Raw genomic sequence first — 16509 nt, 5'->3', positions numbered from 1 at the left:
CCATGAGCCAAAGGAGTATTATATGCTAAAATTTAGATAATCTCTTATGGAAAAGGAAAAGAAAAGAAAAGGAAGGAAGGAAGAGTCAATAAGAGCTAGCTTTAACAAAATTTAGCAAACAAAGCAATTATTAACTCCAGGAAAAATTTTAAATTTTACAAGAAAAGAAATGAAATCATAGTACCCCACATGGCTCAGCTATGACCATTTACACTGCCATAATAATGTACATGCTGAATGGGTATTTAGTTTCTTAAAATGTGACACAACCATACTGAGAGGATGAGGGGAATGGAAAGGAGTAGAAAAGAGATAAATTTTCATTATCAATAGATAATGCCTAAAATTGAAAAATTAAGAAATAGGAGAATGAGCATTTTACTTAGAAATATGAAAGTAAACTACCAGAAGAATGGGCCAAAAGAGATAAAAGTCATTGCCTGTGGGGTGCAGAACTTCAGAACGGAGAGAAGTGTGGTGGAAAACAGCTGGTTTTCTTTACAAGTCGTATAGTACCATTAGACTTAAACACATGCTCATGTGCACACCCGCATGGACACAGGACACACACGAATAGGAAAGAAGAGCAGGAAAATTCAGACTTCTGGTTACAGAGGGCTGATTGAACCCAATTTTTTATCACCCTTTCCTCCAAAACCTATCGAAATGAGAAAAGGAATATAAAAATAAAAATAAATTGATACTTCTGCTGGAAAGACAGGATAATGCACCAGCAGCAGACCAGGACAGTTAGGAACTTCTGAACGATACAGAGAAGATGCAATCAGACTGATTATTAAACACAATATTCCTGATTAAAACACAACCCCACACAAGCTTAAGAGAGAACCTCGAAAAGTGGGTTTGCCAGCACAGCCCCACCAAATCCCCAGAACGATACAACCATTTCACCCCTCACCATCCTGCTGCCTACAGATAACTATTAGCTTTCTAGTGTGGGATTACTGACACCAGACACTCTCTCCCAGATGAGAGGACGAAAGCAGGCACTCTGGGCCGTGTGCCAGGGGATTTACAGCCACCGTGAGAGAAGGAACTCTTAAAGAAGAGATTTTCTGGCCCCAACTCAACCCACTGTGCTAAACTACCCACTCATTCGGGGCATCTGCATCCAATACCAGACAAACAGGGAGTCTTGCAGCAGACAGCATGGTTGAAAAGCAAAGCACGATAGTAGAAATAAGACTGAACAGGCCATCACTGTCATCCTGGAAAGCCACTCCTTTAGTTCTTGCTATCAAGACCCCTGGGACTGTCCTGGATGTTGTCCTTTTAAAGACCTGACTCTTAAACTCTGTATCAGTTCATTGAGCTTCTCCACGTCTTCCCAATAAATTTCTTTCTTCTTTAAGCTAACTACAGTCAGTCTGTTGCTTGCAATGAAACAACTCTTACCATGCAAAAAGACAGCTGAATGGCAATTAATAAACTTAATTTATGTGATTATCATATAGTTATATATTTTATATATTTATAATGTATACAATATAGTACTATAATGAATAAGCTTAACAATGCTAATATAGAGAATGCATTCTTTTCAAAAGCATATGGAACATGTACAAAATGATCTCTTAGGTAGTACACACACACACACAAATAAAAAAATTCCCCAAGAGTAGAAATACATGGGCCACAGTGTAAAACAGAACACCTAAAAATTAATACCAAAAGCATATCCAAATTTATTTACTTGAAAAGAAAGAAAAGCTGAAATTACAGAAAATTTAGAAAAGAATGGTGATAGGAATATTACCTGTCAAAAATCTGTGACAACATATGATAAAATGATTCTCAGAGGAAATTTTACAGCCTTAAATACATTTGCTACAAATCAAGAAAGATGGAGAATATGTGAACTTAAGTAGTCGACTCAAAAAGATAGAAAAAAGACAACAAAATAGATACCACATTAATAGAAATAAATGTAAAATATAAAATGAAATAGAAAAAAATAGCCTTGGTCAATAATACCAAAAGTTGGTCTTTTAAGAAATAGGAAAAGAGATAATCAAAATTATTAATGAGAAAGCATATGACAATTACTTTCAAATATTTTTTTTATTATGGGAGTCAAGAAGCCCTTAAGGCCTCAGGAAGACACAAGATCAAAAGCCATAAAAGAAAACACTGACATATTGGACTCCATAAAAAAATATAATAAAGCAAAATAGAAAGTTGTTTGTAAAATGAAAGACTCCATAAACAAAGTTAATAAGTAAGTAAAGTTTTAGGAAATTTTTAGGAAAAGAATGACTAATAAACATCTGAAAGAATGTTCAGCCATACTAGTAATCAGGAAAGTTTAAAAGCAATCAAGACACCATTTTTCACCCATCAGATACACAAAAATTTTTAAATATGATATTATGCAGTGTTAAAAATGTGAGGAAACAGGCATTCTCATACATTGTTATAATGGGGAATGTAAATTGGCAGTAGTTTTGGAAGGCAATTTAGCAGTATGTATTAAAATTTTTAATGCACATACCCCTTTGAATCAGGCCATTTCCAGAAATCTATCCTACAGAAATACTTGAACCTGTGCACAAAGATATATGCATAAAAATGCTCATTGAAGCATTTCTTGGACTAGTGAAAAAAAATGAAACTTTCTAGGTCAATCAGAAGGAAAATGATTAAAGGATTGCTGAGCAGCCATTAAAATGAATGAGTAAATCTTTAGATAATTACATGAAAATTTTTCCATAACATAGTGTTAAATGGTAAAAAGTAAATTGTTAAATGCAAATTACATACTATAGCCATTTAGATATGTGTCATATACAGACACACTCGTATGGGGGCAGGTATGGTATAAAGAGACTTTTACTTTTTAGCCTATATTCCAGGGTTGTTTTAATTAAAAAGAAGAGAAAAAAGAAAACAGTTTGGAAAACGTCGTATTAAACTGTTAGTTGTGTTTACTTTAAATAGGGGAGAAAAAAGGGGTTAAAGTGAAAAAGATTTTTACTTTTCACTCTATAAAATATGAAAATAAAAAATAATCAAACATGCCATTTTTGTGAAATTAAAAATTTTAATATAAAGAAATAATGTATGAAAATAGTTTTCAAAGACAAATGAAATGGACCCTAAGTTTACCCTAGCAATTTTTCAAAGTCACAATAAAAAATAAAGTAGGATGGCCCTGGTACTTTCCAGTTCTCCTTCCTTTACAACATGATTAGGAATTACTTCAAGAGAATTCCTCACTCCTTTATGGAATATTACTGCCTTAAATATACCTTCCAGACCAAGAGTTCAAAGCATAGTTAGCGCAAGATTTCCAGGTAAGAAACCCAAACTGGCAGGATATCGTGGGCGGGGTGACATTTATTCTACTTCCTAATTAATATTAGAGCAGTATCTCCCCCAAAGTCACTTATTTTTTTAAAAAAAATCACACGTAGGTCGTAAATTGTGTTTTACTGGGTCTGTAGAAAGGTATTAAATGATCATGAAAGCATAAGGAATAAGAAAACACGTCACTGACAGCTGATAGCAAACAATCACCGCGAACCTTATCCAGCCCTTACTGTGTGCACAGCAGCATGACTCTGCACAATGACACACTCTAAAGCTTGAACATTTTCCCAGGAATATACTTTGAAATATAAAGGTACATAAACAAAGGAGGCATAATTATGGCTTTGACAGGGACATTTTCCTTACGGTGCATAGAAAAAAAAGACGGGAAAAGGAATTGTATTGACTTAGAGGGCTGAGAAAGCGGTCAAGCCCTATCTCACACCAGACGACTGCTGTCTCCAACACGCAGATTTCACGCTAAGTCGCAGTCCTAGGGTGCAGTATACATGGAACACTACCTAACATTCAAAAACGCGTGTCGCAGGCCTTTTTTTACTTCACCCCGCCTGCCTTCCCCGCCTGCACGGCGGGCACAAACGTCCTAACGCGTCTTCACTGACAAAGTCCTCCCTCCATTTTGTCCCCAGTCTCCTTCAGGCAAACCGAGTGGCGCTATTTTCAAGCCCCTCCCTGACGAAACCAAAGCAGGGAGTAAGCGGTGTGAGCGCTGGACCACACTTTCGCTCGGGGCGAAACGGTGGCTGGCGCTGGGTGGAGCTGACGGGGTCGCCCAGGACTCGTCCCGGGCGGGAAGACAAAGGACACGAAGGGGACGCGGGCCGCAAGCCAGTACGGGCCGACTTCCGGGCCGTGGGCTTGCGGGGGTGGGGGCTCCCGTTCCCAGGACAAAGCGGCGGCGGCGCGCACGCCCCCTCCGCGCGGCCCCGGCCGCCCCGCCGCGCGCGCCCAGCGCCTACGCACGGGAGCGAGCGCGCGCGCGCGCGGACCACAGAAATGGCGGTTGGGGCGAGAGGAGGGGCGGGGGCGGGAAAAGGCGCAGCCTCGAAGTGCCTAGAGTCCGGGTGCGCGGTTGCTTCACGAGTCCTTCTCCTCCTCCCCTGGTCCAGGCCCTCGGGCTGCGGAGAGCCCCGATAGAGAAGACGTGATCCGTTCAACTGAACAAAGGAAATGGCGGCCACACCAAAGGCAGCCTGCTCAGCCAGTGCTGCCGCCGCGCAGACTGGGAAACGTTCCCTAAAATGGCGGACAGCGCGAACGCAGGCGCGGGCCGGGCTGGCCAGGGCGGGGCGGGGCGTCCGCTCACGGCGGCCAGCGGCGGCGACGGGGCGGGGTGGAGGCGCCGACTGTCCCCATGGCGGCTGCGCCGGAGGCCGGAGAGCCCGGAAAGGGGAAGGTAATCCGGGCTGCGGCGGGGTGCGGCGGGGCGCGCGGAGCACGAGCGGCACCTAAGGATGCGGCCTCTAGAGCTGGGAGACCCAGGCCGGGAGCACGTGTCATTAGCTTCTCTGCAATCGAACAGCTCCCCTCCTCCCACCCCCCGACATTTTTATCTTAATTGCCACGATTTAAGTGACCCAAACTGGGAGGATGAGGGGACCGGTACCGATAGCTTACTGCAGGTCACAAGACTGATCCCTTTGGAAAGAAAGTTTTGTTGACGGGGCCTCGTATTGTAATTTACCAGCAAAGAGGAATTAAAAGCTGAGGACAGGTGCCTTGTCTTTAAGGCTGTATACTTCACAACACTTAACAGGAATCGGTAAATGCTGGGGAATGAGAACTTGGTTATATTCGACTGAATTTATATCCAGAGCAGGAGGGTGATGAAAAGATTGAGATTTTTCCCCCGTTAACCTTGTTTTCACTCGACCACGTGGAGTATGCAGTATCATATGTAACCAATAGCTTCGCTGGCTGGCATTCAGGTCTTCCTGCTCTGCCTTTCTCGCTTCACCTTCCACAGTCGTCCTTGTGGGCTACCCTGTAAAATGCATAATTCCACCTCTCTGCTTAAAACCAGCCGTAGCTGCCCATTGGTTTCAGGATAAATCCGAATTTCTCGGCCTGTGATAACAAAGCTCATCACCTAACTAACCCGTGTGACTCTTCTCATGCTTTCCTCTCCGGGTGTATTAAACAGGGTTATCTCTGGTCTCCCCTGAAGGGCTTCCCGACTCCTCAAGAGACTGAGGTGCTTCTGCTCCTATCTCCCGGACACCTTGTACATTGCTGGATCATTACAACATTATACTGGAAGTTAATTTGTGTCTTAAGAGCAGGGAACCCGATTTTTATATCCTCAATGCAGAGTAAATAACAAGTGTTTTAAAAAGGTAATGGAAAAAAACAATTTTAAATAGTAAGCCATAGAGAGATTAACGTTGGCTCAATTAGATTCACAAATATTTAAGACCCACACTGTGTGCCACACTGCACCTATAGTTTTAGGCTATTGTCTACTCAGCTTGAAAATTTTGATCACTTATTCAGTGTTCTTGCTTCTCTGGGGAATTTTCCATCTAAATTTGGCCTAGATCATCAAATGGTTATGAATAAATGTTGGGTAAATTGTTTCCATATTTGTTTTCAAAAATTTTTTTGTCAATTTATACATTGTTGGCGCCTTTTCTGTTTTTAACGTCTCACATACTATTTGGAATATGCTTACTTTAACAAAATGTACCCTTGTTTGAAACTTGCATATTTCAAGGGGCACCATAACTACAAACACAAAATTGTAGACTGTTTTGTGAGAACACTGGGATCTTGAATGGTGCTTTCATCCTTTTTGTATCTGGTTGTTCACCTTTGATAGAGACAACTGCTGTCATTTTAGGGTCATGAGGGTGGTTTAACCCATTGAGAATCCAGAAAAGAAATACATGAAAAATTGTTTTGATTAATAGTGTATTTGAAGCCAAAGAAAATGTTTCAAAAACAAATGATTATCTGTGCCACATGTGCTGAGATGTAAAGTGTGATGGATTTTGCAAAACGACTGTCTTTTAGAAAACCTCAGTGGTGCTGTTTCCGTCGAGTACAGTTGGTAAATGTCTGGTTGAAGCAAGTTAAAGGGAGCGTAGGTTTGTAAGTGAAGAAGCACACACAGGTAACTTGAGTTTTGCAGTGACAGGGAACAGAAAAATGGGATGGTGGCTTGGGGGGGAAGGGTGTCAAGAGAGGGGGATTTATTTTGTATGTTTCTAGACTGGAGATTATTAAAAGGAGGAAAAACAAATAATGCAAATGAAAGATGGGATAACCACAGAAGCAGAGTCTTTTGAGAGTGGATAAAGTAATCAACTGCAAAGTGAGGACTAGTTTTAAATAGGAGTAGGGCCAGTTCCTCCTTTGAAACAAAAGGAAAGGCAGAATATGCGCACTGATGCAGATAAATTTAACAGTGGGAAATGAAGTAGCTCTGATTTGATGTGATCTGTTTCCTATAAATTATTAAACTGGCATTCTGGCTTAGAAATTTTTTGAGCTTCCCTTAATTCCATCAAGGTGTGTTGGTAAGGCTGCCTTTCTAAACCTAAGCTTAAAAACATTCGCTTACCAAAAAAAAAGTCTATAATTTTAGTTTACGTTTAAAGGCTTTGTTAATAGCAGGTGAACCTTAAATTTGCAGGCAACTAGAGAATAAAAGAGGAATGTTAAATGCCTTGAACATTACAAACATAACTTCAAAGTGACTTCAGGCTTAGACCCTTTATTTCCATTTCTGAGAATCAAAGTTCAGTGTACTCTCTAAGCTCAAGACTTCATTACAGTATTCCATACTTGCTTTTAAGTCATCAGCAGTCTAAACTCCAACTTTACCAGGAGGCTGAAAATTCCCTACTAGTGAAGGGGAAAAAGTCTTTGTACATCCTTACCCAGTTTTGATACAAACTGCATGCAGATCTACAGTTATGTACACAGTTCTATTACTCTCTATATGTGAACCTTAGTGTTTACTAAAAAACCAAAGGGTTAAATGCTGCAGTGGGAATGACAGGCTTTCAGGGTCAGACTGACTTCCACTTCTACTCTGCCAGCACTTATTAGCCTTCTACTTAAACCCTGAGCCTGTTGCAGAGAAAATGTCACAAAGAGGTTGTGAGAATTAAAAACAAGGGATATAAAGGGCCGGGCACTAATAGGTCCTTGGCACCTCTAAATTATGAGATTAATTCGACAAGCATTGGCTTCTCAACCTTGGCGCTGACATTGACCAAGGCAGTCTTGTATGTGATACATGCATTGCAGGACCTTTAGCAGTAGCATCCTTGGCCTCTAACCCATCGTTGGTTTTAGAAGGTACCCCTTAAAAAGGATATGTTTATCTTTCAAAATAAACTGGATTACTCCATTATCTGCAATTTCAAAATTTTACTTTTCTAAAATCTCTAAAGCAGTGTTTCTCCCAGTCTGCGGGGTGGGCGGTTTCCTAAACATCAATGCCCGGGGCCTATTGAGTCAGAATCTGAGGGTGGGATTTGAAAATCTCTAAAAAGCTCAGAAAGCTACCTACCTAGCTGATTTAAACAAATAGCACCATTTCAGATGTTCAGCAAGTTTATTTTACACACTTGGCAAAGAACTGGGGCTGATAATTTTATCCAAATGCCCCCCCCCCCGCAAAGTTTGCAGATTCTGGTGTATCCTGGGGTCACACTAGGGCTCAATTTTGGAACGGAATCCAAATGAAAAAGCCCAGAAGCCTTGAAAGAAGTGCTGTCTTTGGCAGAGATGTGCAGTGTTTGGCATGCTGCGGCCAACACTTGATAGTTCCTTTCTTTCTCTCTGCTTAAATGTGAAAGCCATCTTAACATTCTACCCCGTGGTAGAAGCTGCTGGTCTCACTCGCTTCTAAGATCTGACATTAAACACCACCACCCCATCTCAGTCTATTTAGCATCCTTCCCCCAGGGCAATGGCCTAGCTGCAGAACTGATCACACCCTCCTTCCCCTCCGGGCCATAAATTCCACCTGGCTCTTGACCTGAGGGTGAGAAACAATCATCTTTTGCTAAATTAAATGAAAAGCCTAGAAGCAGAATTAAATCCCAACCTCTTTGTACATGAAGATTTGTACTAAAGAGCCTTTTAACATTCAAGTCTGCAACTTCAATGAGCACCTGCTGTGTTCATGAAGTAAACATGTTGCGGGGGGAGGGAACAGGCAGAGGCAAAAAAAAAAAAAGGAACATAATGATCCAAGAGTGTATAACTTTTGCTTTATTAGGAACCGAGTCACATTGTCTTTCCTGCAGAAGCCTGAGCCAAGGCAAACACAATACCTTCATGTTTCAACCTTTAATCTGACTTGCCCTTTACTGTCCTGTTCCCATTTCTTCCACTCTTTTTCCCTTACAGTATATTACCATCTAGGTATATCTATCTCATCCCAAAGAATGGACAAGTGGCTTCCTTTTTAAAAGCTACATTAACTGAAAACAGTAACTTACGTTTTCTTTTTTTTTTTATGAATAGGAGAATGCTGTAGCAAAACATAAGCGTGCCTTATAAAAAAAATTCTGTCCTGCCCTCCCAAAACCCCTAAGTACAGAGTGAGTGACAAGACATTCAAGTTGGAAAATGTTATGCTTAAAGTGGCAGTATTTTTTAATGAGGGAGAACAAATCCATAAATCCAATGAAGACTATATAAAGAATTTTAAAACCATTCATTTTAGCACTTGAAGGAACTTAAATTATCACCTAGCTGAACCCCTTCATTACAGATTGCAGGCCAGATAAAAAAATATGTCCTACAGGTTACAGAAGTTAGTGGCAGAGCTGAGAATAAAATCCAACCCTGTAGATTTCCAGCTTTTTTCATCACACCTAGGTATGGTTACCATGTACGATCAACAAAGAAATAGAATCAACGGCAACTTCATATCACAGGCAAGTCATATCACAGGCAAGAAACAGACGAGATTTGTCTCAACACAAAGTATTTATTCTTACAGACACAACTGATGTGTTGTTACTAGTTAACACAGAAAATCTGCAGTCCTCCTTAAAGGAATTTAAAACAGCAGTATACTAATATTATAAGCAACATGGTTAGGACAATTTCACTTTTCCCATCTATGCATCTCAGGTTATTAGAAGGAAATTATGCTGCTTTTAAATTTCAATGATAGCCAAATCCCCCAAATGATTTCATACAGATGTTTAAAGAGCTCATAAAATAATGTATGCCCTTACCTTATCTCCAAACCAGCTGATTAACAAATTATAGCATAACCATGGTACCATAATCTATTTAGGTTTAATTTACCCTACCTGCTTAGGACTTTCTGGTCAAATTCTCAGGGTTTCCATTTTAGATTCATATTACATACCAAAGCAGGATGATTAAAGATGGTTTTCGTCTTTGCCAAACCACCCTAAAATAAAATATTCTCTTTTTTTTTATTTTTCGTAGCCCTTTAAGCTCCTAGGAATTTTAGATGTTGAAAACATCCCCTGTGCTCGGGATTCGACACTGTATGGCTCATTAGGATCTGTTGTGGCTGGCCTCGGACACTTTTTGTTAACTAGTGAGTATCTGCTTTTCTCTATGCATAAAAAACATGTTTCTCTGAAGTTTTTTTCCTAGAGGAAGTATTATAACATGCAGTGTATTAGTGTTTATGCTTCCTTTTGACAGGTAGAATTAGAAGATCATGTGACGTTGGAATAGGAGGATTTATCTTGGTGACTTTAGGGTGCTGGTATGTGTGCTAAGTATTCAAGAAGATCCACGATTCTAATAGGTTTATCTAGTTCCAAAGGACATGCTCTCCTCAGAGCAATCTCCCACTAAGATTCCCCACCCTCACGGAAATTTATCTTACAAAATGATATTGCCGGACTGCCTTTAATCTTTTAAATATGTATATATACACACACATCTTGTGTCATTTGTCAAATGAACAGATGAATGCATGGCATTAGGCACTGCATTAATGCCATGTCAGGGTTTATACTTCGTTTAGGAAGGCCTCAACCTTTTATCTTATCCTAATGCTCATTTCAATCCCTACCTATGGCATAACATCTGAAAATGCTACCTTAAGAATGTGTTCACAACCACTGACAGTCATCTGTAAGCATTTAAAAATTTTGATTACAAATTTCAAATTAGTTTCTACAGGTATGTTATATCAATTTATTCATGTTCTCCTTACTAGGTTCCATTGTAGGTATAATTATGCAAAGCTAAGAATCCAGGAAAGACGTGCCAGAGAAGGAATTAAAAACAAGATTTTATATGAAAGTACCCACCTTGATCCTGAAAGAAAACAAACCAACAGCGGCAGCAGCAGCAATTGAGCCAGTCTTGAGCACAGAAAACCCAGATACAACTCACTTCGGTGTGAACCAAGCCGAGATCAACTATAGAAAGCATTTTATATACCAGAAGGCTTTCAACCAAGTAAATAAAGTATGTGTAAGTTGTTGTCATTTTACATGTGTATGTACAAACTTATTCTGCCCCTGTATCTACTATCAGTATAGCACATAGTGGACTCATACTTAAAATAAACCTCGTGTTTATCATGCTTAGAAAAGTGTTCCCTTATGGTAAGCAGTGAGTACACCTGACGTTTCAAGAAATAAAATCTCAGTTCAATGTTAAAACTTGCCTTAAAAACAAAAATCACAACTGTATTACTGTACCCTGTTAAAAATGAGGGGATACTTTCTGATTTCTAAAGCCAGTGATGTTATATCAGACTTAAAACTAATGGGCCGTCACTCTGCAATTTTTATTTTAAAAATGTACCCATTGCTTGACCCTATTCTTCCACTTCAACAGGTGAGTCATCTCTCAGAAAGGAAAAGTGGTTTTTAGCTGCTCTAAATATTTTTGGGATGTATGCAGGGTTTTTATTTTTAAGTAGAACTTAAATATGTACATGGCACACATAAAAATATTTTCAGAAACTTGTTTGGTGCAAAGGAAAATACTGCAGAATTACATATTGTTCCATTAACGTAAAGACATTTATAATTCAACTGGCTGCCATTTAAAAAAAGCACCCAACACCCAACTAAGTCCACAGCATTTATTCATTCATTCATCATTTTTGGTTTAATAAATATCAACATTACTTAAAACACAGGCTTAGAGACCTTTCTGGTTAAGGAATGATAAGTATGAAAGAAGACACCAGTGGATAGGATTATGGCATTATTACTGGTCCTACTGATTATCACGGGTGAGCTAAACAGATCAAGGAAGAGATGTTTTGAAACTTTATTTTGTTCTTAATCCGTTTTCAGGATAGGTAGGGGCCTGCTCCAGTTCACTTCATAAGAGCAGTAGCATTTTCCCTCCCATGCTCACCTTCTTATGGCTGTCATTATGAGGGTTAGGGTACACAAGCTATATGGTTTACCAAATGCCCTATCATGAGTGACACTGTCAAGCATATATGTTCTGAGAGATTTTTATTGATCCTAATCATCTGGCAGCCACCAAAGGAAAGACTTGGACATTAACAAGGGAAGGTTATTAGAAAAGAGAAAGAAGTTTTTGCAAGATCATCTGCCTGCCGTTACTGACACAAATCAGAGCTAGGTGCAGTCTGTATTATTCAAATTGATCTTAAACAATTATGTTAAAAATTCCATGTGACAGTCACTCATGTTTTAAAAGGCATGAGTTGGGGTGGGGTGGAGGAATTGATGAGTACTAATCAAATTTGATATTTAACAAGCTGTGCAGGCCACTTATGTTCTCAGCTTCAGTTTGATAACATGTAACATATGAAATCAGGCAAATGGATTATGTAAGTCAAGTCCCTTCCAGCTCTAGCACACTATGATTACGTCTTACCCTGAGTAAGAGAAAAATCTCTCAGCTGGTAAAAATTTCCAAGGCCTTCAATAATAACAAGGTTAGTTCATTTTCACAGCAGAATGACTGCATAAATTGGAGACCTGGATAAAAACAGAAGTTTAAATATAATTACTTATTTGGATTACTTTTCAAATATCATTTCATAAACTTAAAATCATTAGCACTTTTTCTTCTTTACCTATTAAAATGATGCAAAATGCATTAATGAATTATTGGACCATTCAACATGCTCTAGGCCCTTAAAACATTGCTACCAGACCTCCAAGGCCTCCAAGTTGATCTTGACACTTCCACTTCTGGTCCCTCCAGTCCAATCTTCTTCCACTCTGCCATCCAACTTCAAGTTCAAACTGCGAAGTTTTGCCAGTCCCACCTCCAGTGTACCTCTGGCCACCATGAACTGAACTCATACCTCTGCTCAAACTTTTTCACTTCACTTACAGTGCCCTTCTCCTACCTCCTTCTCTATAACCTTCCACTCTCTTGCTAACTTCTAGAATTAGGATCATCACCACCTTTTAGGCTCTCACACTACTTTGTTTCATGTTCCACTAACAGTAGTTGGCACTTCCATTGGTCACTGACTTGTGCTACAAGAACCCTATCTTTACATTCCCAACCAAGTGTCTGGTATAAAGCAGTCAACACATGTTAGTTTAATTACTAAATGTTCACTAGTACCTCTCACCCAAAAGCTTACACTTTCCAAACTTAAGCTGAAAGAGTAACCTACCTTCCGAGCCCACTTGAAGCCTCCAGCTGCACTGCTTCCTTCATTATTCCATTAAATCCGAAATTTCACACTAGGTGATATAGCGGTAGGTACCAGCTAAATAGCTGATTAAAATAGAATTGTGGCAATTAGTAGGTTTAAAACTTTGCAGCTTATCATACCTACTTTAATTAACTACCTCTAAGTGCTTTATGCAGTTCCCCCCCTTCCCTCACCCCTCCCTCTTTGTTTTTCCTTGACTACTTGCTTTACATCTCAGTAAAAGAACCTCAGGGAATTTAAAATTAACTAGCTTTTCTCTGGACCTGTGATTTCTATTGACCAAGTTTGCCAACAAGAAATCTGACTATCCCTAATACCATTATTTAATTTGCAAGCATCTCTTCAGTCTACGTACCTCTACTCCATCGCTGGTTTCCCTTTGCTTCGATTTTATAATGCGAGGAGGTCTATATAATAAATTCAGGATTCCTGTTTATGCACTTTTCAGCAAAAAGCTAGGGATCAAATAGGGTTTGAATCCTTCTATTCCTAGGTAAAAATCTGTGGTGGATGGGGATTAAGACACCCCTTTAAAAGTGATGTTAACGTAAACTACTTTGGGAAAGCAGAATACCTTAATGAGGAAAGTAGAAAAATTACTGATTGCTTTAACTGTGGCTTTTAATAGTACTCTAGAATAAAATATCTTTGGGAAGCATCTTAAAATATGGTCCATTGGTCATCAAATCAGGTCAGTAATAATATATAATATCCTCTACCACCCAAATACTGGCATCTTACACGTTGTTTTTGTGCATTAAGTTCCATATTTAAATTTTCTTTTAAGACAAGCTTTAGGGACAAAAAAGCTTAGTTTTTTAATAAAGTATTACATTTTAAAGTTCATAATGTGAGCACTACTGATCAGTGTTGCAAACATTTGAGTCTTTTCAACCACTCTTTATTTTCTAGAGATTAAAAGATGACTTTTTCCAAGTATTTTTATCTTGAGAAAGCTACCAGTGACTATAAGTACTAAATTAAAAGTTTCTATTGTTCACTAAATGTTCACATGGACTTAACAGGCAGCTATCTTTTCTACTCTTTTCTAGGAATAACTTTTACCAAGTTCTGTAAGTTGTAAAACACCTATTATATATGGCCTACCCTTAGGGGATTCAAATTTGCATATACTGTTTTCTTAAAGGGTTAAGTTTTCATAAAAATGTCTTCCCCCTTAGACCACAAGGACTAGTCACGTGAAATGAAACGTGTTCTACTATCTAAATTCTAAGTTTGCTTTAAAAACATCTTTCTAGTTTGTTTTCTCTCAAATGAACAGAAATGGCTTTGAGTTTTTACCTTTTACTCTAAGTTGTCTGCTCTTCAAGTCTTTAGAGATTGCTTTTATTTGACAGAGTAGAACTGTATTTCACTGAGGAAACCCTGGTAGTTATATTTTCAGTCAGTACAGCAGCCAAGTCCTCTCACTTCACCAAAATACATTATTCTCAAGTATGTAGTGGGAAAAACTAATTTCTTCTAAGCTTCTTATTAAGTCTTTAAATAATTTCAGGGCAACAAGAAAGTACATGCTCTGGACTAACATAATCAAAGTCCTTGTCTTAAATTTCACTTCTTGATCTTTTTGTACTTTGATGTAAATTTACATCACTTCATTATCCAAAAAGATCATTTTCCAAGTTATTATAAGCTAACAAAAAGTATTTGTGCATTTAATACAGATACAGAAAGATTTTGGGAACCCAAGGACATAGGTATCCTAGCTATCTTTGTATTAGAATATTGTAAGGAAGTATTTCAACTCTACAAGTAGGGAGGATATTGAAACAATGTCTTACATAACATTAAATAGAAGGAATTTGAACCATTAGAATAAGGATTTAACCTTAAAGGGACTTGGCTCTATTTGCATGTACTGCCTTTAACCTATGCAAGAGGACCACCAATTGCTAACATACCACCAAATACCTCACATTTCAGGTATGCAAAAGAGATACTAGAGAACCTTTCTTTCCTGTTACAAACAAATCTATGCACTTAGTTACTAATTTCTCCCTTTCCCCTGCCTTTTTAAAATAAGAGGAGTTCTAATTAAGGTGATCCTGGAAGCCCAGTATAACACGTGTTAAATGTACAAGCAGCAATTAATTTGGAATACCTATTGGAATCACTGGAACACATTTACTTGGACCCTTTTACTCTTCCACACAGCACATTCACATGGACAGACTAAGGAAAAGGAGATGAAATTTAAATCAGCACATTATTTTTTATTTTTTCAAAAAAAAAAAAAAAGTAAGTTGGAACCTTTTGTTGTTCTTGACCGTGACTCTCCCATCTCCCTTAACTACAGACAACTGAAAGGATACCTTATTAACAACTACTTATTACAAAGTTATGTCATTACTAAGTTATCCTTAGTACAAAGTTATCCTGTCATTCAAGTAAGCTTCAACTGTTCTTCTGAGGTATTAACTTTATCTCACTTTCTCTGCATCTCTTTTTTCGTTCTCATGAAAGCCACGCAAGTTAAATGTCTACAGTGGCCATCTCAAAGTTCTTCATTGCTTTTGCTTTTTAAAAAAAAAAAAAAATTTTGGCTGATACTAATTTGTGGCAGTGCTTCTCAAGTGCTTGGCAAGTATAAAATATCTTACTAGGCAAAACTAATTTTACTTCTTGTAAGATCACAGAATGGAGTATTAGAGGACTGGCAGAAAAGAACATGCCACAACAGTTCAGTGTTTACAGGTTTTAAACACTATGCTAGCTTTCCAGGCCTGTAGTCCCTTCATAACATCCAGTTGTGCAGATACCCAAGCTGGGCATGCTCAGGAATAACTGCTGTGCCATTGGTGTTGCGCTGTGATTTTAACTGAAATATTTGAACAACTGAACAAATTAACAGAACAAATTAACTTTCCATAAGACATTTCTCCATTTGCCTGGACTGGTATTCCCACATCACTTTCAACTATAATAGTTTCTCATACCCACAGATCCAGTTTTGTTTAAAAGCAAAACCCCTGTTCCTTGTCAAGATGCAAGTATATGTTGATTCCTGGCATGAAAAGGAAAAAAAAATTGTAATACTCCTAGGTGATAAAATGATTACACATTAAACACACGATTAAGTTCTTGTCCCAATAACTCACCTAACCAAACAGATTACAGATGTCCTGGCCTATCAGTTATCTGCAACATTTACTCCCCTAATATTGGATCTACAATCACCAGTGAAAGCACCAACTGTCTACATAATGCCAACAAGTTGTACTTATTCAGCTTCCCAGGTGGACAGCACATTCCCAACCTAACTGCACAATTTACAGGTGTTACATTTTTTTGAGTAATTCTGGTTAACATTATGGGTAATATTCCCACCTATTTCCAGTCTACCATTCCTCATGGACTAATTCCTTGGGCAAACTAACTGAACATATCCTATCACCCTATATCTTTAGTCAATCGGCTAAGATGTGAAAGTATATATGCCTACTTATCTTTGTTAGCCATTTCCCTCCTACCTAAAGCTATTATTTTCTGAGATCCAGCTATCTGCATGGTTGAAA

General features: G+C 38.7%; 1 protein-coding gene across 1 annotated transcript; it reads left to right on the top strand.

Annotated features, from left to right (window-relative positions):
• The first annotated feature begins 4379 nt into the window (after positions 1 to 4379).
• On the top strand, positions 4380 to 10801 carry COX20 (cytochrome c oxidase assembly factor COX20). Its single transcript, XM_019920396.3, has 4 exons — positions 4380 to 4747; positions 9775 to 9889; positions 10000 to 10063; positions 10523 to 10801. The coding sequence occupies exons 1-4, from the start codon at positions 4706 to 4708 to the stop codon at positions 10662 to 10664; spliced, it is 363 nt and encodes a 120-aa protein (XP_019775955.1). The 5' UTR covers positions 4380 to 4705; the 3' UTR covers positions 10665 to 10801.
• Positions 10802 to 16509: the final 5708 nt, after the last annotated feature.

The sequence above is a fragment of the Tursiops truncatus genome, chromosome 1 (assembly GCF_011762595.2).
Source record: "Tursiops truncatus isolate mTurTru1 chromosome 1, mTurTru1.mat.Y, whole genome shotgun sequence".
NCBI lineage: Eukaryota > Metazoa > Chordata > Mammalia > Artiodactyla > Delphinidae > Tursiops > Tursiops truncatus.
Note: the sequence above shows the minus strand (reverse complement) of the source record. Positions and strands in the feature narration are given on the sequence as shown.